This window comes from Coptis chinensis, chromosome 1 (genome assembly GCF_015680905.1).
Source record: "Coptis chinensis isolate HL-2020 chromosome 1, ASM1568090v1, whole genome shotgun sequence".
NCBI classification, from domain to species: domain Eukaryota; kingdom Viridiplantae; phylum Streptophyta; class Magnoliopsida; order Ranunculales; family Ranunculaceae; genus Coptis; species Coptis chinensis.
In genome coordinates, this window is record NC_141456.1 from 27379429 (window position 1) to 27405125 (window position 25697).

General features: G+C 36.4%; 1 protein-coding gene across 1 annotated transcript; it reads left to right on the forward strand.

Annotated features, from left to right (window-relative positions):
* The first annotated feature begins 806 nt into the window (after positions 1-806).
* LOC147523240 (uncharacterized) lies at positions 807-2999 on the forward strand. Its single transcript, XM_086570051.1, has 3 exons — positions 807-863; positions 1536-2615; positions 2709-2999. The coding sequence occupies exons 1-3, from the start codon at positions 807-809 to the stop codon at positions 2997-2999; spliced, it is 1428 nt and encodes a 475-aa protein (XP_086426177.1).
* Positions 3000-25697: the final 22698 nt, after the last annotated feature.

Genomic DNA, 25697 nt, shown 5'->3' on the forward strand with positions numbered 1-25697 from the left:
ACTATATGCCCATGTTAATTATAGAGGTGGTGTTATGGAGAAGATGAGGAATATGGATGGGGATATGATAAATTATATGAACTTTGTAGATGATCTTAAGGAAAACTATTTGTTTGATATTAGTGTAGTGTTTGAAGTATTGTACCTTTGTAATGGTGAGAAGGTATATGTTAAGAATGATAGTGATTTGATGCAAATGTGGGCTAACATGGAAGAAGATATAAGTGGATGGAGTCATGTATTTGTTAAATTTGAAGGGGAACTTATTGAGTTGGTGGAAACTATGATTGTACCAACTGCACAAGTTTCAACTCCAAAGCCTAGGAAGAATGTGAAGAAGAAGAATAAAATAAGAAGAAGTATGAAGAACAAGAATTCAATCATCAAAGATACTAATGATTTTTATACAAATAAGTGTCTTGGTACACTAGATGATTATGAGGAAGAGGAAGACTGGAATGATGATTTACCACCAATAGCACCTAATAGTTTAGCTCCAGTTGATATTTCAAATCCACCACCAATAGCACCTATCATTTCAGCAACATTACCTGATCCTGAGACTTTACCTCCAGCACCACCTATAGCTAATGGATCTCCTCCACACATTTCAAAGTCCACATCACCAAACAAGTCAGCTCCACTAACACAGTTTTCACCTCCACCACAACCACCAACACCAAGACCCATAGATGATATTGAGGATGATAAAGGGGTATAGGAGTACACATTCTTCCGAGGATGAGGAGGACCATGTAATTATAGAAAGAGTGGACTTTGTTGACTTCATTGCAGTCACTGATAATATGGAAGATGGAGATGAGGGAAGTGAACAGTCTGTGAACAAACCAACAGTTTGGGAGGTAGGAATGAAGTGGCCAAACATTGATGTGTTTATAATTGATTTTTGTGTAGCAAATAGGTTTTCTGGTGACTTAGTGAAGAATGACCTATTAAGAATTAGATTAAAATGTTTGGGGGAAGACAAAAAGAATGTACAATGTCCATGGGTCGCTTATTTCAGGAGACAAGATGATGGATTCACAATGAGACCAATACCGATCGCAAGACACATACTTGTAAGGTCGATTGTGATATGTTCAATGTAATGGCCAATGCAAATTGGGTTGTTAGAAAAATTGAAGATCAAATGAAGGTCAGTTCATTATAAGTGTTTGGAGTTCATTATAAGAGTTTTTTTTTTTTTTTTTTTTTAGTATCACTATAATAGTTTAAATAGTACTAATGTAGTAACTTTTATATTGTTTTGTCCGAGATTCATTTCAAAACCATGACTCCTATTTTCATAAAGGGAGAAGTCATGAGGGTTTTTCATGTCAATATAAGTTATTGGACAGCTTAGAATGCAAGATTCAAGTGTCTGCAACAAATTTATGGGGATTATGGGGAAAGCTACAATATGATCCCAGTGCTATGTAACATGGTATACACTTTTGAATTGTTTTCATAATTTACATATCTTTTTGTGTGATTTCAACTATCAAATTGATTGCATGTTTGATGGTTGTTTGTAGATTCATGAGAGTAATGGCCTTTTTACAATTGCAAAAGTCTCAAGAGATGCTAACACACTTCAGTTTGAAGGAGTCTGTATTGCATTTGATACTTGTATTCAGGGTTTTACAGTTGGTTGTAGGCCATTAGTGGGGTTGGATGGTTGTTTTCTTAAAGGGAAATATGGAGGGCAGGTGCTTAGCATGGTTGCTTTAGATGGAAATAATGGTCTATTTCCTTTGGCTATATACATTTGTAGATCTGAGTGTAAGCAATCATGGTGTGAATTTTTGAGTATCATGGCTGAAAAGCTAGAATTGCACCCTTGGCCTATTACCTTCATTTCTGACAGGCAAAAAGGTTTGATTCAAGCTTTTAAGGCTCTATTCCCTATAGCACAACATAGGTTTTGTTTCAAGCACATGTATAAGAACTTCAAAAAGCTTTTCAAGGGTGACTATATGGAACAACTTACATGGGCTGCATCAAAGGCATATAAAATAGGAGACTTTGAAAAATGGATGGAAGTGATAAAGAAAGAAAACATTGATGCATGGAAGTGGCTACAAAAAAAGGAATATGAAACATGGGCTAGATCTCACTTTTCTGAGGAACTTAAAGCTGAACAAGTATGCAGCAATTTCTTAGAGTATTTCAATAGTTGGATTTTAGAGCTCAGAGACATTCCAATTGTTAGTTTACTAGACCAATATCACCTTCTGTTAATGAGTTTGAGGTACAAGAGGAAACAGGCTTGTAAAGGATGGGATCAAAATGGATTGGTCCCTAGAGTGAATAAGCACATAGCCAAGATGATAGAAATATGTCCATCCTACATCTTTGAAGGTTCAAATGATGATCGTTTTGTTGTGAAGAATTACCATGGTGATAGGTGGAGGGTCAATATTGTGGACCACACTTGTGAATGTAGGGTATGGCAGATGACTAGAATTGTGTGTGTTCATGCTGTGATAGTGCTTTTACCAAGAAGAGTTGAGTGGGTTCAGTACTGCAGCTCTTACTTCTGGGTCTTAGAGTATAACCTAGCTTACATGAGTAATGTGAATCCCATAAAAGATGTCAAAGACTGGCCTAAACCTGTAAGTGTTTATATATTTGTTTGGTTTAATATGCTTATGTTATTTACACTAAATTGTAGTAACTAATCTTCTATTAATCTTAAATTTTCTTAGGATCCAACCAAACTTGTCAAACCACCTCCTTTGGTGTGGGGTATTGGAAGGCCTAAAAAGCAGAGAATGTGTGCTAAGGATGAAAATGAGAATGGTCATGTGCAAAAAAAGAGGAAAATGACTTGTAGCAAATGTAAAAGGGAAGGGCATAATGCAAGGTCATGTAAGGGTCTTTCTGCATTAGAAATAGCAAGCAATGCAAAGAATAAAGCACCAAGATTGAAACCTAAACCTTGGACAAGGTCTAGAATTGTCACAGGAGAGTCCACTTGCATGGATAGGGCAAAGTAAGTTAAGTTTATTAATATTTGCTCAACTACATTATTTATACTAAAATGTTTTTACTGCTTAGTTTATACTTTGTAAACCTTGGCAGAAAGATTGTAAGAAAGACACAGGGTGGCATTAGGAAGGCAAAAAAATAGAGTGGTTTGCAAAGTGGAAGTGATGCTCCTCCAAGTGAGTCCATAGCAGAACCACCAAGCAATGCTCCTCCCAGTGAGTCCATAGCATAACCACCAAGCAATGCTCTTCCAAGTGAGTCCATATCAGAACCAATAAGAGTGGCACCAGTGAGACATGAACACCCTAAAAAGAGCCAAAACTATGGACCAACATTATTCAAAGCACCAGAGCACAGACATACTATGGGTGACTTGATTAGAAAGCAAGGAGAGGGAAAAAAGAATAATGCAAGTGTGCTAGTTGCTACAAGACAAGTTGTGAAGGGAGCAGGAGCAAGTTTTACAAGTGTTACGGCTCCTTTCAAAGCACCAGCAATTATGAAGGGAACAACAAGAAATAAAGCACAAGCAAGTGTTACAGCTCCTATCTGTCAAAGCACCAACACTTGTGAAGCCAGTAAAAAGAGACTTGGATGAATATATATTATAGCTCCTTTCAAAGCACCAAAACATTTGCTTTTGATATTCATGTACAACTGGTTTAATTTGGAAAGATTTCTTTTGGAATATATGTGTACAGAGTTGGACTATTTCTTTTGCAATGTGTATATAGAATGTTCTATTTCTTTTCAGTGATTTCTTTTGCAGTATTTATATGTTGTATTTTCTATTTAAATTGCATTAAATATTATTTTAAATTTGATTAAGAAATTGTTTGCAGTTTTGATGATTCAAGTATGAGATATTTACTTGCAGTTTATGTCCTGTTTTTAGACTATGCATAGGGTGGCAAAAAATCAAAAAATGTCTGCAGTTTTGGTGATTCAAGTGTGAGATACTTACTTGCAGTTTATGTCCTATTTTTAGACTATGCATAGGGTGGTAGAAAATCAGAAAATGTCTGCAGTTTTGGTGATTCAAGTGTGAAATATTTACTTGCAGTGTTTAGACTATCCATAGGGTGATAGATTCATTTTACTAGGCTGGCTTGTATTGGTAGATTCATTTCAGTCAATGCCTCATGAATCATCCAAACACCCTATTCACTTTCTATAAAATCAGACTACACCCCCAACACATCTCACATCAATCTTTTCTCATCTCTCAACTCTATTCTCATCTCAAGTTGCAACAGTTGGAAGTCATGGCTGTAGGAAGAATAGCAAAAATTCAACTTGATAAAAAGAAAGTTGATGATTCTTTTGAGCAGATCAAAGCATTGTTAAAAGAAAAGAAAGATAAGCGGCTGTTTTTAGAGTTGATGGAAAATGAGGGCCAAATGACTTTCAAGGTCTGCAAGGTATGCAGCAATATGTGTTATTTAGAGTTGACTGATACCATAGGGCAATGTCCAGCAGAAGAAGTAGCATCACCATATCCTCCACCAGGTTTTGCTCCTATGCCAGGCTTTGCTCCTTTACCACCAGCAAAAGGATTCGGTATGAAATTTGCTCCAAAAGCTAAACCACAACCAACACCAGTCCCTCCACCAGCACCACAACCAACAGTAGTCCCTCCACCACCACCACCACAACCACAACCACAACAAGTCCCTCCACCACCACCACAAGCAGCATCAGCCTCTCCTTCACCCAGGAAATCAACAAGATTACACACTCCACTTCCAGGACCATCACAACTTAGTCAATCACAATCACCAGCACGTGAAGCTAAAAAAATTATATTAGCATTAGCAGCAGCTAGAGTGTGCATGAGCAACAAGAAGAACAAGAACAAGAGGACCTAATGTGTAATGTGTCATGGTCTAGTGTACTGTCTGTTTTATGTGTCCAAGTTTGATGTTTGTGTTAGTTTGAATTAGTTTGAACTAGTTTGAATGTTAAAGTCTCTGTTCTATGTTAAAGTCTCTATTTAGTGTCTGTGTTCTATGTTAGAGTCTCTATTTAGAGTCTCTGTTCTATGTTGCTTCAATTATTCAAGTGTTCTTTGTTTAGAGTGTTTTGAACAACAACAACAACAACAGTACTACAACTCTTTCAATTAGACTTCAAACATGAAACTTACAACTTCAAACATGAAAGTTACAACAGTTAGTTACAACTTCAACTTCAACTTCAAAACTTCAAAAACTAAACTTCAAACTACACTACTGATGATTAAACTAAACCAAATACAAACATTTCAAACCACCCATTTCCCTTTCACAGTCACTTGTGCTTCAAATCCTTCACACAAATTATCCACTTCAATTTGAACACAAACTTTGGACTTCCTCTTAGAACTCCCTACAGACGAGCTTCCCCCAACTTGAGAAGACAACTGACTAGGCTTTTGCTCGGGCATTGACTCCTTCAGAGCATCCTTCATCCATTGAAAACTTTGGCATTTTGGGCAACTTAAAAACTTTTGACCCCATGAATGAGGTTGTTGTGAATTTTTCACAAAACGACCTGTATTGCATCTCTTGCAAGGAGAGCCAATCCAAGGGCATCTATCATACCAATGATCAAGCTTTCCACATGAGAAGCAAGCACGAGCCTGAAATTTCAACAATTAGTTTTCCTACTTTAATTAATTTTCCATTGCCACCTGAATTACCTGAATTAAGGTACAAAGTCGAGGAAATACCTTCTCAATTTGTGCTTTGGACAAAACAAGTTCACCACAACCTCCCATTTGTGCTTTGGATGAGTCAATTGCATCCATTTCCATTTAAGAGAAACTTCTCCTACTTATAGAGGGAAGAGCCCAACGTTAAAATCTAACGGTCTGATTCTACATGAACCAACTTATTGAACCAAATTATGAACCGTTGATTTCACTTCACAGGATGCTGACACGTGACAAATGAGGGAAAATGATTGAGGGTAGTTTGGTCAATTCAAGTTAGCAAGGGTATTGGGTGTCATTTAGGGAAAATATTTTGGTTCGTTGGATTAAATGAGAGGGATGATGCTATGTGTCAATTTGCAAGCTTTTGGTCATGATAGAGTCAATGGGCATATTCGTCATTTTGCCTGCTCAGGGGTAAATGTGTCTTTACACATGCACAAAACGGAATCAGTTGAGTCAGCTGTTAAATTAGGGACGGAAGTCTAAATCAATAAGCTGGTGGGGACGTAAGTCTAAAAAATTGTTATTTAATCTTTTGAGACCGCATTAACAAAAAATCACCACATCAACAGCACAAGAAGGACCTCTTTTGAGCATCTCACTATTGCTCACAGAAAGTAAATAAACAAAGCGCATAAAAATAAGATTAACACTTTCTCTATACCATGTTATGAGCAAAAGAATCCTTGTTTGCATCTTGAGCAAGGCGCTTTCGATGATGCACTGTCCAATGGAGAGGGAATCGATTTCATTGTAGTAGAAACAACCTTTGTTATCACCAGTTTCTCAGTTGTGTGTTTACCTGTCTTGAATCTTCATTAATAGAAATTTCTTTGAGCGACTGCTATTCATAGATACGTCAACATAATCATATTTAGAAAGCCTAATCAGTAGTTGAGATACTACTCATAGCAATACAGTTCTAATTCTGCCCTATCTCTACTTATCCAAAAAGAGGTTCGCTTTAGCTCTCTTCCTATTACTCAAGTCTTCATTTAATTATATGAACGGAAAGTGCAAAAAAACTGGAGTCTAAATAGAAATACATAAATTAAAAATTGAATTTGTAACTACCACAAATATTCTATATCTAATAGAAATTAAGTAATACACAAACACGTCAATGCTAACCATTAAAATGATAGGCCTCAGACACTCAAGCTAAAATTGGCAAATAAGTGTACAATTTCCGTCTCTAGTATTGTTACTTGCATCAAGAGCATCCTTTGGGTTGGGCATTCTAGACGACTTCTCAAAGTTTCATAATCGCAAGAAACAGACCCCAAATTTTCCAATCTTTTCAACAAACTCTCTGACGGGTTTTCAGAGTTTCATATATCACAACATCTTGAACTTGAATGGTACACTTTTTGGATAGCTTAAACAGAAGATTATTACATGAATGATAATCTCCAAACGCAGGATGGGAGTATGGATCTTCAAGTCGAAAATGAAGCTTCTGAGGTTTGGACAGTGAAGCACATGCCTGTATTAAAATTTTGAAAACCCCACATGAGCAAAGAATATTACATTCGCAATTATGGTCACTATGTTAAGTGTAATATACTAATATATGATATATCGTGTAGCAAACAATAAAATAAAAAGGTGTTCTGAACATTTTATCAAACAGAAACTACTAGTACTTTTAAAATAAAATGATTGTAGTTGTAATGAAGTAGGAATTCGTTCAGACAACTTACTTGGTTTGATTTCGGAAATCAACTCTATTATAATTTGAAATCTCGTAAGATGAAGAAAAGTGCAATTTTCGACCGAGAGCAAGCAAGGGTTTAGAATGTGTTCCTTCGCTTCTAAGACTTTCAGTGCAACAAATTTTTTTTTTTTTTTTTTGAATAAAGCCTAAACCAGGATCAATCCTAAGACATGCAAAGAGGGAATTGGAAGGCATCTGCCAACGCTATTACGGTATTATGTAAACGTACACAAGTCATTATAGTGAATTGCATTTATTTTTATTTTTATTTTTATTTCAAATTGAGACGATTGCCTCGCCGACATTGTCACAGCATCCACCCAAAAGCACTCCCACTGGGAAGACCCTGAGATTGTACTGCTATACATCTCAAGGACACCCACTACTCTAAAACTAAATTATCATATTCCAATTAAAGACAAAACTAAACTAATCACATAAACACAAAAACCAAACAAGAAAGAACTAAAAATGAGGATAAAAACTTACAGGGAGACCAAAAATGACAACGTTCTTGTCCTGAAAAACAACAAATGAACAGAAAGTAATCATTATTAGAAGCTTCAAAACCAAAAACAAACACAAGGGAAATGAAAGAAACAAACCTTCAATAGCCAAAATAGGGATTTCTATATAATAAAATTGTTTTTTTTTGTTTGTTCTTGACGAAGAATTCGGATTATTTTGAATAATTGGAATTTTTTTTTTGGTTGTTGAGAAGCAGGCGAGAAGAACAAGGGGCAAGTTGTTTTTGTTCTCTCTCCAGTCTTTTCAATTTCTACACGTCTAATTATGTCTAATTAAATGCTATTTATTTATGGTAATTAAATGGTATTTATGGTGTGCGTACAATTCAAATGCGGCGTGGATTTGGGAATTCAAATGTGCGTACAATTCAAATGACCGATTACTCCCATTCAAAAGTGTCAAGCAATACTTCAATGTGAAGGACAATATCGGTATCATAAATTTACAAAAACCAAAAAGACCAATTAGTCCTTCTAAATGGAATTTTAGTGTTTTGATTTAAATATTCATTCAGGGGCATTATGCGTAAGAAAAATAACCGGATGAATTTAAGAGGCCACGATCATTATAGGATATGTTACTAGTAGAGATTACGTATAAGGCATAGTCATGATTACACAATATTTATACAAATTTAGTCCAACGTTGTGTATACAATATTTAAGCATCATGAATTTAATTTATCAGCCTGCCAAAAGAAGATGAGAGTGTGCACGTGTGGTTGGCCTTGTGTATAGAACTCGATAGTATATACATATACAATTGCTCGCCGAAAGACACCATTCTCCATGATTTCATTTATTATTGCTTTCCGTTTCTACCAAAGAAAAACACGGGCAACTAATTCTGGTTGTGTTAGAATATGGCTGAATATATAACACGTTGTCCAACTTGACTTGGATCTAAACTGTCTGTTGCAATATCTATCAAATCTTTATTACACATTTCTACACGAATGGTACCTATTAGAAGTAAGAACGCGCACGCGCTCTGACATCGTATAACTCAAGCACACCCGCGCTCGAGTTCTAGTAGGCAGACTCGCACCGTCTGTTTCTAAAACTATACAGATTTTTGTTATTTGTTTCTATTTTCCTGTTCACGTGTATAGTAAGGATTGATATCAATCTTAGGAACTTGTAATCTCTATATAAACCATTGTATGAGACCTAGAAATCAATCAAGTAAATATTCTCTCAAATCAATCTCTCTCTCTAATTTATCATGGTATCAGCCTAATTTCGATCCAAACCCTAACTGCTCTCAGCTTCCGCCTCCTTTCAATTCTCAATGACCGATGCCTCAAACACCAATAATAACTCTCCTCTAGGTTCCAATGATCCTTTCTTTGTACACCACTAAGATAGTTTCACGGCTATTCTCGTCTCTCCTCTGTTATTCGGTGACAATTATCCGACTTGGTTACGGTCTATCTCTAGAGCCCTTCGAGCAAAGAATAAGTTTGGTTTTGTCGATGGCGATGTGATGACCTTGTTGCTTCATGGATTCTCAATTCTGTTACTCCAGATATCTGTGGAAGCATCCTCTATGCCGACTCTGCATCCGAAATCTGGAAAGATCTAGGTGACCATTTTTCCCAAACTAACGCACCCAGGGTCTTTCAACTGAAGGATTCCTTCACTCTTCTCAAACAAGACAATCGTCCAGTATCTGTTTACTTCACTTTATTTAAATCTTTATGGGATGAATTAAGTTATTTGTCTACTATGTCCACTTGTACTTGTGGTCATGCATCTATTTTTGCCAAAGAGGTTGAAGACGGTCGTTCTATGAAATTCATGCAAGGCCTAAATGCTCGTTTTCAATCCATTCGCAGTCAAATTCTCTTAATGGATCCTTTTTCTCATATGTCCAAGATTTATTCTTTAATCCAACAGGAAGAGAAGCAACAAGATATTCATGCACTCTCTCTTCCTTTTGCTCCAAATGCTTCTGCAAAAGACCAACTGGATTTCTTCTTCGAAATCAGGCCCGTCTAAACCTCCGCAGCACAACACTGGTTTGCAACAGCCATGAGCGCGCGCCCTCAAATACAGGGCAACTAGAGCGCGCACGCACTCGTCCATTCTTCAATCATTGTAACCGCATTGGACCTCATATTGGTACATGTTACAAACTGCACGGTTATCCCCCCAAGCCTGCTCAAGCCAATTCGGTTGCTACAAACTCCAATTCTCCTGTTTTCTCCACAGAACAATACAACCAACTTCTCAGTTTGCTTGATTCAGGTAGCACCACTTTATAAGCAAACCTGGCAGGTATTTCTCTCTAGTATTTTTCTAAATCCATATGGATCATTTACTCAGGTGCTACCAATCATATATGTTCATCATTACATCTGTTTTCTCATTATCATACTTGTTTAACACATTCTACTCTTAAACTTTCGAATGGTACAGACCATTTAATTACTCATGTTGGTAGTGTTATTCTCTCTCCTCTATTGCGTCTTGACAACATTCTGTTTGTTCCCACTTTTCATTTTAACTTGCTTTCCATTAGTGAACTAGTCAAGTCTCACCCTATCTCGGTCACGTTCACTAATAATTCTTGCCTTTTTTAGGACTAGTTATCAAAGAAGAAGATTGGATTGGGACGGCTTAATGGGGGACTCTACCATCTCCAACTAACTTCCATTTGCTCATCCCACAACTCCACCACCAATAATTTATGGCATTATCGCTTAGGACATCTCTCTTCCATGCCTTTGTAGATTAGCTAAGCAGTTTCCTTTCATTTCTAGTTCCAATAATGCTACTTGCAATATATGTTCACAAGCTAAGCAAACACGTTTATTCTTTTCTCATAGTTCAATAAAAACTATTAGACCTTTCCAAATAATTTATTGTGGGGTCCTTTTCATTTACCATCATATTCCAATGCTCGTTTTTTCTTAACTATTGTCGATGATTTTAGTCGTGCTACATGGATTTATCTTATGACTGTCAAATCCAAAACTGCCATGCATTTACAATCTTTTTTTGTCATGGTTCATACTCAATTTCATTCTACAATACATTCGCTCATATCTGGCCATAGCAACATTGATGACCATTTTCATGAAATCTAAGTCCTTCGATCCGACAATGGATCCGAATTTATATCCTATAACATGCAACATTTTTTTTTCAAACATGGGGTTATCCACCATCGTAGTTGCGTTGCTACTCCCCAACAAAACGTTGTTGTTGAAAGAAAACATTGTCACTTACTCAACGTTGCACGAGCATTACATTTTCAAGCTCATCTCCCATTATTCTTCTGGGGTGAATGCATTCTCACCACAGGCTATCTCATTAACAAAATTCCTAGCACCTTGTTAAATAGCAAATCACCTCATGAGCTTTTGTTTACAACACCTCCCATTCTTGCCCATCTTCATGTTTTTGGTTGTTTATGGTTTGCTCACAACACTTCCATTAAAAATAAATTTGATCAACCGCAGGAAACCTGGCATCTTCACTGGTTATCCTTATGCTCAGAAAAGCTATTGCATTTATGATTTATCTTCTAACTAAGAAAATTTATACTTCTCATGACGTGATTTTCCATGAGAATGTATTCCCCGATCAACATTTATCTTCCCCATCATCACATCTGCCAGTTTATCCCTTACCCATCCCAGACAATGAAACTTTCGACATTTAATCCTCTCCTGTAACTCCAGTAGACGGAGCGCACACACACTCTGATCAAGCAAAAATCGAACGCACCACGCACCCTCCCTCTTGTAACTCCAGTAGTCAGAGCGTGCGCGCCCTCTGATCCAATACAAACTGAGCGCGCATGCACCCTCCCTCCTGACAATCTTCCATATGTTACTTCGTCACCTGCAATTTTGGAACTCCCTCAGCCACCACAACTCAACCCTCCTACCTCACCTCAATCTACTAGAGTGCGAAACCCCCTACCACTTCTCATCAAAGATTATCACTGCCCTACTCTCACCAAGGCACCTACAGTCCCTCGTTCGGCTAACCTCATCCAATTAGACTATAAGGTAACACAGTCTTCCACTCCATATCCTATGGCTTTCTATGTTTCTGACACTAATTTTTCTACTTGTCATAAAGTTTTTTTGTGTAAAGTGTCATTTTCAGTTTTCCTACATCTTTTTATCAAGTTGTCAAAATTCCAGAATGGAGAGCTGCTGTGGCTACTAAAATTGCAGCTTTGGAATAGAATAACACATGGACTCTCATCATAAGCCTATTGGTTGTAAATGGGTTTTCAAGATTAAATATCATTCAGATGGTTCTATTGAACGTTACAAAGCTCATCTTGTTGCCAAGGGTTACAATCAGATTGAAGGCCAACACTATCATGACACTTTTGCACCCGTTGCTAAATTAGTTACTATTCAATTACTTCTCTCCATTGCTGCTATCAGACATTGGACCTTCATCAGCTGGATGTCCACAATGCCTTTCTCCAAGGCGATTTGGATGAAACTGTCTATATGACCTTACCTCCTGGCTTTGCCAAACAGGGGGAGCACAGGATCTGTTGCCTCAATAAGTCCTTATATGGACTCAAGCAGGCTTCTCGGCAATGGTTTGCCAAACTATCTACCACTCTTATCACTGCCGGCTTCACTCAGTCTAAGTCTGATTATTCTCTATTCACTAATATTTGTGGTTATAATTTTACATTTTTCCTTGTTTATGTGGACGACATTCTGATCACAGGCAACAATCCATCTCTCATTCAGAACTTGAAGCAATTTTTAGAGGAAAAATTCTATATCAAGGACTTGGGACGTCTTAAATATTTATTGGGTATTGAGGTGGCACATTCTAAAGAAGGATTATTTCTTACACAGCGCAAATGTCTTTTGGACATTCTATCTGCTTGTGGTACCACTGGTGGTCGTATTTCTGAGTTCCCTATAGAACAAAACATCAACCTCCATATCGATGATGGCACGTTACTTCAGGATCCTACTGTCTATCGTCGCTTGATTGGGCGTCTCTTATATCTCACATTTACACATCCAGATATCACTTATTCTGTTAATTATCTCAGTCGTTTCATGCAGTCCCCACGGACTCCACATCTAGATGTTGCTCATCGTATACTCCACTACCTTAAAGGTTCGATCAACAAAAAGATTCTCTTATCTGCTAATAGTTCTTTACACATATCTGGCTTCTGTGACTCTGATTGGGCTGGTTGCCCTATCACTCGTCATTCTACTAGTGGTTATTGCACTTTTCTTAGTTCTAGCCCTATATCCTAGAAAACAAAGAAACAAAGCATTGTATCCCGTTCTTTTGTTGAAGCCGAATATCGTTCCATGGCTACCCTTGCGTATGAACTTCAATGGTTGAAGTATCTTCTACATGACTTAGACATCTCTCACCCTTCTCCAATGAACATGTTCTGCGACAATCAGGCCGCCCTCCATCTTTATCAAAATCCAATTTTTCATGAACGAACGAAGCACATCGAATTGGATTGTCATTTCTTATGCGACAAGATACATGCCAAGTTATTATCTCCTATGTTCGTTCCATCCTCAGATCAAGTGGCTGACGCCTTTACTAAACCCCTCGGCAAGAACACCTTTCTGAGATTAATTCGCAAGTTGGGAGTTCTTGACATTCACTCTCCAACTTGAGGGGGAGTATTAGAAGTAAGAGCACGCATGCGCTCTGACATCGTATAACTCGAGCGTTCCCACGCCCAAGTTCCAGTAAGTAGACTCATACCGTCTGTTTCTAAAATTATACAGATCTTTGTTATTTGTTTCTATTTTCCTGTTCACGTATATAGTAAGGATTGATATCAATCTTAGGAACTTGTAATCTCTATATAAACCATTGTATGAAACCTAGAAATCAATCAAGTAAATATTCTCTCAAATCAATCTCTCTCTCTAATTTATCAAGACCTGTAATCGACGACTTCTCGACTTCTCGCAGTTTATTTTGTTTATTTGGTTGCCCACACAAATATACTATGTATGTGGCATAAAAAGATGAGAGACCAATCTTGCATATATATATATATATATATATATATATATATATATATATATATATATATATATATATATATATATATTTTTTTTTTATCTCTCTCTCTCTCTAGATATATATATATATCTATATATATATATATATATATATATATATATATAGAGAGAGAGAGAGAGAGAGAGAGAGAGAGAGAGAGAGAGAGATTAAAACAAAAATCACAATGCAAAATAACTTGACTTGGATTTAATCTGCATGCTGCAATATTGGTTATATCTTTATACATTTCTACACGAACGGTGTAATGGCAATTACTCATAAAACACAAGAGATTATGTTCACTTGCAACCCACGAATCTATTATGTATGTGACACTAAGAGATGAGAGGTCAATCTTGACTACACCACAAAATTATTCAATTTAAAATAAATTAATAATAAAGGAAAATTGAAACAAAAATTGTCACAATGCAAAAATTAATACAGTAAGACCTCTTTCAAGAAGAAGAAAAAAATAATTAAGGGAGGGCACCTGAAAAATGGTTTGGGAGAGTGACGGAATTTTTTTTGGAGGGTATTAGAAAAATGAGGTTGTGTGAGTTTTTTGAGAGTGAGACTTGTGAAAAGCAATTGATCCATTATGTTTTTTTGTTTTCTTATTCCCATTAGTACAATCCCAGCGTGGAAAGCTTGTTGTGGTGGGGTTGGTTGGTATGATGTGGTGAGATCTCTACCGTCGTTTCTTTGTCTTTCCCCTAGACAAATCCTAGCCGTCAAGTATTCTACAGTAAGATACCTCTTTCATTTGTTATAGTAGATAGATTAATTGGTGTGTATGCACGGGTCTACTTTCTAATGTGTGTATATATATATAGTGGTCACTATTCATGAATTTTTATTTTGTGTGGTAAAAGAATAACAACACAATTTAAATTGTCGTATTTGTAAACTAGATGAGAAATCATTGAACATTGTTTTTTGGAGTGTAGTTTGACCCAAGGGTTGTGGAAGTCTGAGATTGTTGGCAAATTGAGGAATCATGGAGACATTGACTTAATATTTAGTTTTTTCTATTTACTATAAATTGCTCGTGTCTTAGACATAGGTGGATTTACAAAATTGTCAACTAAATACCATACCATTAAGATCTTACAGTCGTTCGTCTCATTGACGTTCAAGGTATGCCATTAACCAATTTCTCAGAAGTTATACATGCCAAGAAAATTATGCTTTTTTTTAGACATTTTGACGTTATGCTTGATCAAATGCAGTAACGGTAGACGTTTTGAAGTTGTGCTCGGTCATGTGCAATTTTTGTGCTATATTAGATCAATAAACCAATTTCTGTGAATTTTTTTAGCAATTCAAAAGTCATTCAATGCCAAACCCCAATAGAGCAAAAAAAAAATTCTTTTTTTTTTCACTTAAATACTTGACATATATATATTATAATAATATAGGAATACACTTAGAGTCCAAAAACATTTTGGAAAAGTACCCATATCGGATGAGCTAAACGCCCATTTTGCAAGATCATGGGCCGCCTCTTCATTAAAACATCTTCTTAACTAACTGAAACATGAATAATTAAATTTACTAGAAACTCTAATAATGGCTTTAGCTATGTTGTGTAATGACCAAGCCAAACTGGACTCCTGGGCCTTCAAGTTGTAGATGACATTGATGTTATCGCCTTCAAACACAAAATTTTGCCCCCTAGATGTTTTTCCAGCTGCACTGCTACCTCAGTTGCTAAAAGTTTACTCTCTTCAGCTGACTTTGCCTAAAATCTCCTTACTGCAGCAGCTACTAGAGATCCCTCCTCATTCCATGCCATGGCAACAACAGCACCTGACAGAGTCCTCTTATTGAAAGTTGCATCAAACCTGACATTTACATAATCAACTGAGTGAGCTGGTTGACACCTACTAACAGCCAAATTAGTATTATTACCACTTGTAGAAGGTATATCTTGTATGTTAGTGTGATTATTGCTACTTTTATTGACAGAATTAGAACTAGGGTTAAGAGTATCCCTTTCAAAGGATTTGAGTCTTCTATCCCATTTGATTTTAGTGCCTGTCAAGATTGCCTCTCTGTCCACAGCCCCTTTGAACTTTTCTAAGTTTCTGTTGTCCCACATAGCTTGTAACAAGGTGCAAGCATACACCCCCAGGTTTGCTATATCAGTGTCTTTGTTTTCACACCATTCCATGATTTCATCCACCCATCTCCTTAAACTTCATCCATGATAAACCTTTGTTCTTAACCCTAGTGGTGAAGCAAACCACAGAGCTTTAGCCCAGTCACACTCAAAGAAAATATGTACTTTATGGGTTTCTTCCTTTCTAAAATAGAATCCACACATGGTATCTGTATTCCTTATCCTCTTATATATTTTCTCTCTAGTAGGCAAAATGTTCATATACATCTTCCACATTAACACTTATTCTCTAGCTGCTACCTTTGCACTCCAAATTCTTCTAATAGTTTTAGGTTGAAAAGTTGAGTCACAAACTTCCCAATCCTTAGCTTTTAGCATGTTGTGGGCATATTTGATAGAGAATTTACCCTTATAGTCAGGCCACCAAGTTAACTCATCATCCCCTCCTTCTTGGGGTGATATGTGTCCCTTTGATAAGTCCAACAACTACAAGGTCAAAAACTTCATCTATTAACCAGTCATTCCACCCAGTTCCATCTGTCGTCATAAGATGTTTGACTTTCCAATATTTTTGAGCCCCCACAGGTGGGTGCAAGTCCTATAGTAGGATAGTTTTATCATGAAACATCAGCCAAGGATCAAATAAGGCTGAAGTATGAGCTCAATCTCATATCGTCCATATAGACCCTTGTTCACAAGATCAAAACTCTTATTTATCCCTCTCCAAAAATAAGATACATTGGAAGGTAGATTTTGTTCTTTTCCATCCCATACCTCTCCTACCATAAGCAGCATTGAAAGTTTGGTACCATATAGAGCTTTTGTCTTTTAAGGCTCTCTAACTTTGCTTAGCCAAGAGAGCCTTATTCATATATGAGAACTTTCTAAAACCTAGTCCCCCTAGCAAAGTTTATCCCCCTAGAGACTTAGGCTTACAATAGTGTGGATACTTTTTGATTCCTCATGTCCATGCCACCAAAACTCTCTACACACTTTATCCATATTATCACATACAGATGTAGGGAGGGAGTAGGAAGTCATGGCATAGAGAGGAGTTGTTTGGGCAACAGCTTGTATGAGAACAGTTCTTCCAACTTGAGGTAAGAGCTTAGCTCTCCAACCTTTTATCTTTTTATGTACATTATCCACAAGGTAACTAAAATCAGCTTTTTTACTATCAGTAAGTAAAATAGGCACACCAAGATATTTATCCTTATTTGTAAACTCTCTCATCTTCCAGAACCTTCTCAAAAAAAATTATGTTTAACATGTACATTTTTACTGAAGAAAATACTTGATTTGTCAAAGTTTATCTTTTGGCCAGAGGCCTTACAATACTCATGTAAAATATTTTTAAGAGTATCAGCTTCATTAAGAGAAGCTTTAGTAAAAAGAATTAAATCATCAGCATACAATAAATGAGCAATAGGTGGAGCATATCTTCTAATCTTAATACCATGTATCTTATCTTTATTTTCACCTTTATTTATCATCCTAGATAAAGCCTCAGAGATAAGAATAAACAAATAAGGAGATAATGGATGTCCTTGTCTCAGTCCTCTATGGGGAAAGAATTGATCCAAAGGAGATCCATTTAGTAGCACTTTGAAAGAGACAGAAGATAAACATTGATTTATAAGAGATCTCTATTTTTCACTAAAACCCAATTTTTTTAAAATATTATTAAGAAAAGACCATTCTACTCTATCATATATAAGTTTTGTCCATATCAATTTTAACGCTACCCACCCATCTTTTTTCTTATACATATTTTTCATATTATGAAACAATTCACTTGCTAATCCTATATTATCCCCTATGTTCCTTTCTTTTACAAAAGCTCCTTGAAAAGGTGAAACAATTTTATGGATGTGACACTTAAGCCTATTAGCTAGTAGTTTTGAAATAATTTTATAAACAAAATTACATAGACAACTGATAGGTCAAAATTTTGAAATATGCTCAAGAGAGGAAATTTTAGGTATCAAAGTTATGAACATTTCATTAAACTTTGGATTTAGAACACCATTGCTAAAAAAGTCTTGAACACATTTAACAATAGCAGGTCCAACCACTTCCCAACAAGTTTGAAAGAAAAACCCTTGGAAGCCATCAGGTCCTGGGGCTTTTAAAGCACCCATCTTCTTAACCACCAACCAAATATCCTCCCCAGAGGGTATCTTATTAAGCATATGATTCTCAAGATCGGTAATGCAAGGAATAAACAGGGAATTTATATAGGCATTGTCCATAGGCCTATTAGAATTAAAAAGCTCTTGGAAAAAAGAGTTAATGTTCTTACCCACTTTGTCCCTGCCATCTACCCAAGTACCATAATCATCTTTGAGTTTATCAATGATATTTTTTCTCCTTCTGTAAATAGTAGAAGTATGGAAGAACTTGGTATTCCAGCCTTGTTCTTTCAGCCAGAGAGCACCTGACTTTTGGCGCCAAAGATCTTCTTTCTTATCCAACCAATCATTGAGTTGGCTTTTAAGGTTTCTTATCTCCTCACATCTGGTGTCAGTTAGAGATTTTTTTCATAAGCCATTCAAGCTTGTTTTGAATCCTTCTTACGTTGGAAAACATATTCCCAAAAACTTTTTTATTCCATTTGTTAAGCTTAATCCAAGTTTTAGTTAGCTTGGATAAAAAATTACAATCAGGGTTAGTGTGGTTATTAGCTTTCCATGCTTCTTCAATAGTAGGAATGCAAGTATTATCTTTGAGCCGTATGTTAAAAAATCCAAAAGGTTTATACACCTTACTTATATTACCTTTCAAAATGATATTCAAAGTCAAATTATCAGAAGTTGCACAAACAATAGACTTAACAGAAGCATGTGGGAACATCTTAAGCCAGTCAAAAGTGGCAAGCACTCTATCCAACCTCTCAAGATCATGATCTTTGAATCTACGATTATTTGACAAAGTAAACTTTGGACCTTTATTACCCATGTCAAGAAGGCCTAAGTCTTTTATAAAAGCATTAAAGTCAATCATGCATTTACTAAAAAAAGAGTTACCCCCTACTTTTTCATGTAATGATGTAATATCATTAAAATCTCCCATGAGGACCCAAGGCCCAGGGATCATGGGAGCCAAATCCCTTAACTCATTCCATACCCGAAGTTTGTTGCTAGAGATTGGCTCCCCATAACAAGAGTAAAAAACCAGGAATTTAAATTTAGATAATTTAAAATTTTACCTGTCACATGATTTTGCGTTGCTCCCAGGATATTGAATTGAACTCCATCCTTCCAAAAAATGGCCAAGCCACCACTAGACCCCATAGTAGGCAAACATAACCTACCCTTATAGTTAATCTCATCATCTACTTTGTCTATCCTCTTCTACTTTGCTTTAGTTTCTAATAAAAAGATAATATCCGGTTGATGTTGCCAGATTAGGTCCTTAAGATTATGAACCACTGTGGAGGTTCCTATTCCACGACAATTCTATGTTATCATTGAGATAGGAGCATACAAAAGACAACCACTGGATTCTAGAAGTGCATTCACATGCTCAAAATAAACACAACTAACATGTGAGAAAAGAGATAGTAGCAGCTCGTATGGATCAGTATCAAACAGTAGCAATCAGTATGCAAAACTTTACAGAATTATCATAAGATGACCTACTTAAAGTGTTATGTGTCAGAGTGTCAAGAAAAATAAATAAACCAACAGCAGCAGAGCCTAGATTATACAGGCATCACAGGAAAAAAAATTAAGAGTTTAAAGGAAATATCTTATCCGCCAGAGAAAGAAATCAAAAGAGAAAAGTTCCAAAGCTATTAAGTGGAGAAACCTCAAGGTAGTAACAATCCGTATGCAGAACTAAATAAATCAAAGTAAGAGCGAGCTAAACATGTTGCGGAATGTGAAAAAGCAAAAGGAGTATGCAATATAGTGGCAACAGTATATAGCTAGTTCGACAAATCTAAGTTGACTAACTAACCAACTAGATATGAAAGATTAAAAAACAAGGTTTAGATCTTATCTGGAGCGCCCAAATACTGGAAAAGGTATAATCTTTAACCTCTTTAAACTATAAGTTAATTCTATATGAGACTGGATCGAGTAAAAAACCGAGCGAGGGCAGGCTCAAGATCACCACATAAATGGATTGCAAATAAAGTCAGCTGATATGTAAACCAATTCGACCTGTGAGCCTAAATCGACAAAACCCAGCAAAATTCAAGCGCGACTATTACAGCCCAACAGATCCAGAGATGAAAGGTTGAGTTCTAGAAAGTCCAAGAGAACTCCCAGATGACTGGTTAAGGTGGGTCTGCAACCTCTGGCAGCAAAACGATGAGCGGTTGGGTGGTACATATCTGCTTGCTCAAGATAACGTGCAATCCATATATAATGCGCCAAAAAAGAGATGAAACTCCATTGCTATTCAGATTAGCTATGCTTGACCAGCCGTTGGATTAGTTTTCCACACAAAATTTTCACCTAACAGCTGAGCATAAAATACTCTCAACTAACTTTATGAGTAACGAAATAGTGGTATGGGTAATGAATAAGAGGTGAAGTTTGGAGAAAGTAAAGGATGAACGATAATTTTTTTTTTTTTTGACACTACATATTAGTTGATTATGTGTTTAATAAATATAAATTAAATGTATTTTCATCCTTTCACAGGTTTCAGCAGTTAACAACAAAATTCTATCAAAACCGTCATTTTAGCATGAAAACGCTGTACGGAATAGTGCTTGAACTTGAAGTATTCTCTCTCAACCCATTTGAAGCTCAAAAATGCTAGAATAAAGCTCGTTGACTCAACAGCGATCATTTCCAGGTCAAACTAGGACAACTATGGTGAAAAGTTGAAAAACTTCAAACGCCCATATCTTGTGATTTTGGACTCCGAATTCAGCAAGTGAACTATCAAAACGATCATTGCGGCGAGCTCTACGCAAAGACTTGAGATTATAAAAGTCAACCTAGGCCCACATGGACTCACCACTGGTCAAAGCATGTAATCCTATCACTTATTGGTTTCTCTATTATTTGAGCACTAATTAAGAGAGGCAAAACCAAAATGAAGCACTAAGAGCACTAAGTACACTAAGTGGAGCTCTAAGGGATCAACAAGTGGAGCACTTATGATTTGCACTCATTCCATTATATTAAGTTAGATTTAAATTTAATAGTTTTGTATGTAAGAAATATACGATGTTTTAGTTTTAGAAAAACCTTGTAAGTTGTTAATGGAGTCTTCTCCATAGTTAATAAAAATACTTCTTCTTCTTCTTCATCTTCCTTCTTCTTTAGTTTTTTATTTCCTAGGATCATGAGCTAAACCCTCTCTTGTGGAGGGTTAATGATGCTCATGTGAGGAACATGTTCCAGTTCTAGAGGTATGGGTTTTTTGCTTAGGTAGAACAAGTTTTAATTTATATCATGTCACAAAATGACCATGTACGACCAAGTTTAGAGTCTGGAACGCAAGATAGAGTAGCACGCGACCCAGGTGACATTGGGGCTAGTCGTGTGCGCTACTCCCTAGTAGTAACAAGTCTTGAATTTTGGACGACTGGTGTAGAGTAAGGCTATGCGTTGAATGGATATTTCGAAATGAAATATCACTTTAATTCCTCATGCTAATAGGGTTTTTCTCATAGATGAGTTCATCGTGTTAAGGATCGAAACTCAAATCTGTTTTCGGGTTTGTCTATGAACCCAAGAAGGATTAGAGATGCAGTAATGAAGTCTTTAGAAATAGTAGTTGGTTTTCACATGAGTGGATTTAACTCTCCATAATTCTCTTTCTCTCTCATCAATCTCTTTAAATTAGATCTTATATGTTATTATATCTAGCATATTAATCTTGTATCATAGTTTAACTAGCATATTGATTAAGCTTTGGTAGTTTAGTACAATAAAAACTCCAAACAAAATCCTTCTCTCATTTAAGTTCTCTCTTGATTAGTCTAGCAAAGGTGTGAACAAGTATTCTAGTGTTTAGGCATATGACGATTCCCTACTAAATTTCAATATGAATTGAGAGTAAGGAACTTGACTTGAGTGTGAGTTAGAGTAACATCAAATTTGCATTTATCATCATGCTCGGTTCTCAAAATTGCCATGTACTTCACAAAACTCTCACACAGTCACACTCTCTCTAGTGAATGCCGTTAATTACCACAAAAACTAACACTCGCCAACTATTGGTGCTTATCTCCATTTATCCTTCTTCAAATAATATAAATTAATTAATTGGCGTTAAACTATTAATTAAGTAGATGATCGATCTAAGCAATGATCTTATGTTTAGTTTTTCACGTTCATTCAGATGGAGTTAATGAACTAGCACAAGTAAACTATGTTACTAGGTGTCTATGTATATAAAATCATTAATTAACTAATCTACATCATCTCCTTATTACCAACTCTAATTCCTAAGAAAACTGGTATTGTTTTGGTTCGGGTATCAAGTAACTGGATTCACTAGCGAGACTATTGTAGAAAAATATGGGTCCGAGTGAACTATAAATTCTACGTCCGCCCCAGGGGTATTTTTGTAATTTTACAATTTCTTTTGTTTGTTTTTTTTTTATTTTTGTCTTTTTGAGGGGTAAAATTGTAATTGTACAATTTCAAATTTTGTTTTTTGTCAAACACATCGAAGTGGTGGGTTCTAGTGTTGGAAAAAAGATTTGCAGATAGGGATAAAGTAGTAAATCCACTTCTATTGTAATTTTTTTTTTTTTTAAAAAAAAGAAAAATAGTGGTGGGGCTCAACCACATTGAGATTGTTCCACGTGCCTAAGCACGTGGCATGAGGCTAGTTATAATAATACAAATGCGAGAAGACTATATAGACATATGTCAAAATCATTGGCTAATCAATATCTATTTGAATCACAATCCCATATCTATATAACAAATAAGGGTGGTGGTGGACATCCAACACCACCCCCTAACTTTTGGATCTAGATTATGAGGTGGCAAATCCTAGGGCTTATGAGGTGTGAGTTGTTTAATAGTGTGGAACAAGAGTGTTGCATCATTCTTGAAGTCAACAAATGCAGCTGGACTTTTAGTGGACTTCGGTAGGGCTTTTTGTCAGGTTTCTAATAGGCTTCGATTGGAGTTTTTTTAGTCGGACTTTGGTTGGAGTTTTTAATCACGGGCGGCGCGGATCGGCGCGCGAAGCGTCGATCGATCGTAGTATCGGGGTATCGGAGCGCCGAAGGCACGCATTTCTATGTCATCTGGGGGTGGATCGCGTCGGGGAGTCGGCCGGCGTGTGTATTTGTGTCAAATGCATCGGCGGATGCTTGCGTCGAACGCCAACGCAGCGTCGCGTATATGTGTCGTACGTGGACAAATGCGCATCGGGGCACCGAAGGCACACGTATTTGTAGTATGGCGGGAGGGGGGGATGCGCATCGGGGGTGCCGAAAGCACGCATATCTGTGTCGTAGGGGGGGCATATGAGCATCGGGGGGCCAAAAGCGTGCGTATCTATGTCGTATAGCACGGGCAAATACTAGTAATAATACAAATGCAAGAAGAGTATATAGACATATGTCAAAATCATAGGCCAATCAATATCTATCTGAATCACAATCCCCAGAGTTGTTGGAAATTTATTTGCATCTACCTTGTGAGGCCACCACCTTTAATCAAATCATGATGCGTCTTTTTAAGTTAGTTTCCTAGACATAACCATAGTTCAAGATTTCTGAATTTATAAAATTCCGACAAATATTCCGCTATATTTTAAGTACATTTTGAAATTTATGTTGTTTCGCCTCTTGATCCGGAATTCCAAATTTCTCAAAAACTGAAATATTTTGCAGAAAATTCCGTCGAAATCACGAACTATGGACATAACCCACCCACCCACATAAACAGACAACTTTGACCGATTTGATTGGACCGCCAATGGAAACCAGATGTACCCAAAATTCGTGTTCATATCCCAAATTTATAAGCTTGAATATTTTGAAAGCACGAAAAAAATGGAAACGTATACATTTTTTTAAGCAGATAGTTGCAGCTCTATGCTGATTGGAACAATGAAGAACCGTACCGCTTCTTTGAATTTGTGATTAATTAAAACACGAATTATTCTTCAAATTTCGTTGTGTAACAAACTGCTACCAACCTTCTTACAAACTCGTGTTTCAATTAGAAATGTATGGTGGACTTCTTTTGAAAGTTCATAATGCTCTGTAGTTTAAGGCACCAACACTACCAGACTCCTACAGGTTGATAGCCAAGAAACTATTCTGGGGACCAAAGTAAAACGAAAATGAAATTTCAGACAGGTGCATGTGAACACTTAGAAAATACAACGTACCCTCCTGTTTTTCACATTAATTAAATACAATGTACTTTTTTCTTGCCCAAAAATACAATATGTACCACACTTTCCCCTTACATTAATTAAATACAATGTACTTTTTTCTTGCCCAAAAATACAATAAGTACCACACTTTCCCCAAAGAGAAATACACAATCATTGCAACATGGTGATATTTTTGCTGCATTGTGAGTTTGTGAGTTGTGACCACCAATTGATTCAATCATTCAATCTTAATAAAATTCAAAGAGCCATATCCTTTTCTTCCCAACTTCTAAAATTTTAAACAGTTTCATCTTGATTTTTAAGTTTTAAGATGAGGGCATTGGTTAATTCCTTCTTCAGTGAACGGGGTTGGAAATTGCTTCTTCTTTTATTTATTCTTTAGGTAAAAGAATTTGCAAAAAAAAAGGCTCTTTTTGGCCCCAAAAACCAAATTAGAAATTGTGTTTTTTTTCATCTTAACGAATTGATGTAATTGAAGGCTAAATGTTTGGCTTTTGGGTATTTGCCGAAATTGATTTGGCTTTTGTGAATTGAATTTAATTGATCAAAGAAGGCGATGAGTAAACGATGTATTTGCATGCCTACCAAAAGAAAAATGTTGTTGCATTGGAGACATAAGTAGTTGCTATAGAATCCCATTGTTCCTGGCTTCCATTAAAAGTTGTGCTTGAATCGCCATCAGATGAAGCCCCAATCATATTGTCGCTTTTGTAGCAATCTCCATTTGGATTAGTGTTCTCAGTGTCTACTAGCATAGCAGCAGATAACTATTTGTGATATAAAAACTTGGTTTCGTTCCAGATTCTAGAATCAAGACCACCAATTGATAGTTTGTACTTTATACCAATTATACACGATAAGAACACATCCTGGTTGTATCATATTCACTGATTACTAAAGGAGTTTATGAAGAACTTAAGAAGCTAGCGTTCAACTACTTTATAGTGTTTTTGTTCGGTGGTAGTTCAATTTCATTACGTGGGAGGAGATAACTATTCTGGTACATATTGAAAATTTGATTAATTGTCGAGGGTATTTTAGTCATACAAATAAAATGAGAAAGGGGTGCAATTCACATGACTTTTTCTGACGGCTAATGCGCACGCCGTCCTGATTGTATCAATTGTAAAATATTGAAACTATTTGTATTTAATGTAAAAAACAAAGTACAGTTGTATTTTTATGTCATCATGTCAAAAACAAATGCTATTTCAATTGTGCGAAAAGAGAACTTCCATTAAAAAATTTATATATTGTCCAAAATAAAAATAA

Excerpts from the sequence above, each read along its gene's own strand:
- LOC147523240 (XM_086570051.1), top strand. The coding sequence starts at position 807 with ATGGAAGATGGAGATGAGGGAAGTGAACAGTCTGTGAACAAACCAACA. Across the intron at positions 864-1,535 it reads ACAAACCAACAGTTTGGGAG|ATTCATGAGAGTAATGGCCT; the intron begins GTAGGAATGAAG and ends GGTTGTTTGTAG. Across the intron at positions 2,616-2,708 it reads TCAAAGACTGGCCTAAACCT|GATCCAACCAAACTTGTCAA; the intron begins GTAAGTGTTTAT and ends AAATTTTCTTAG.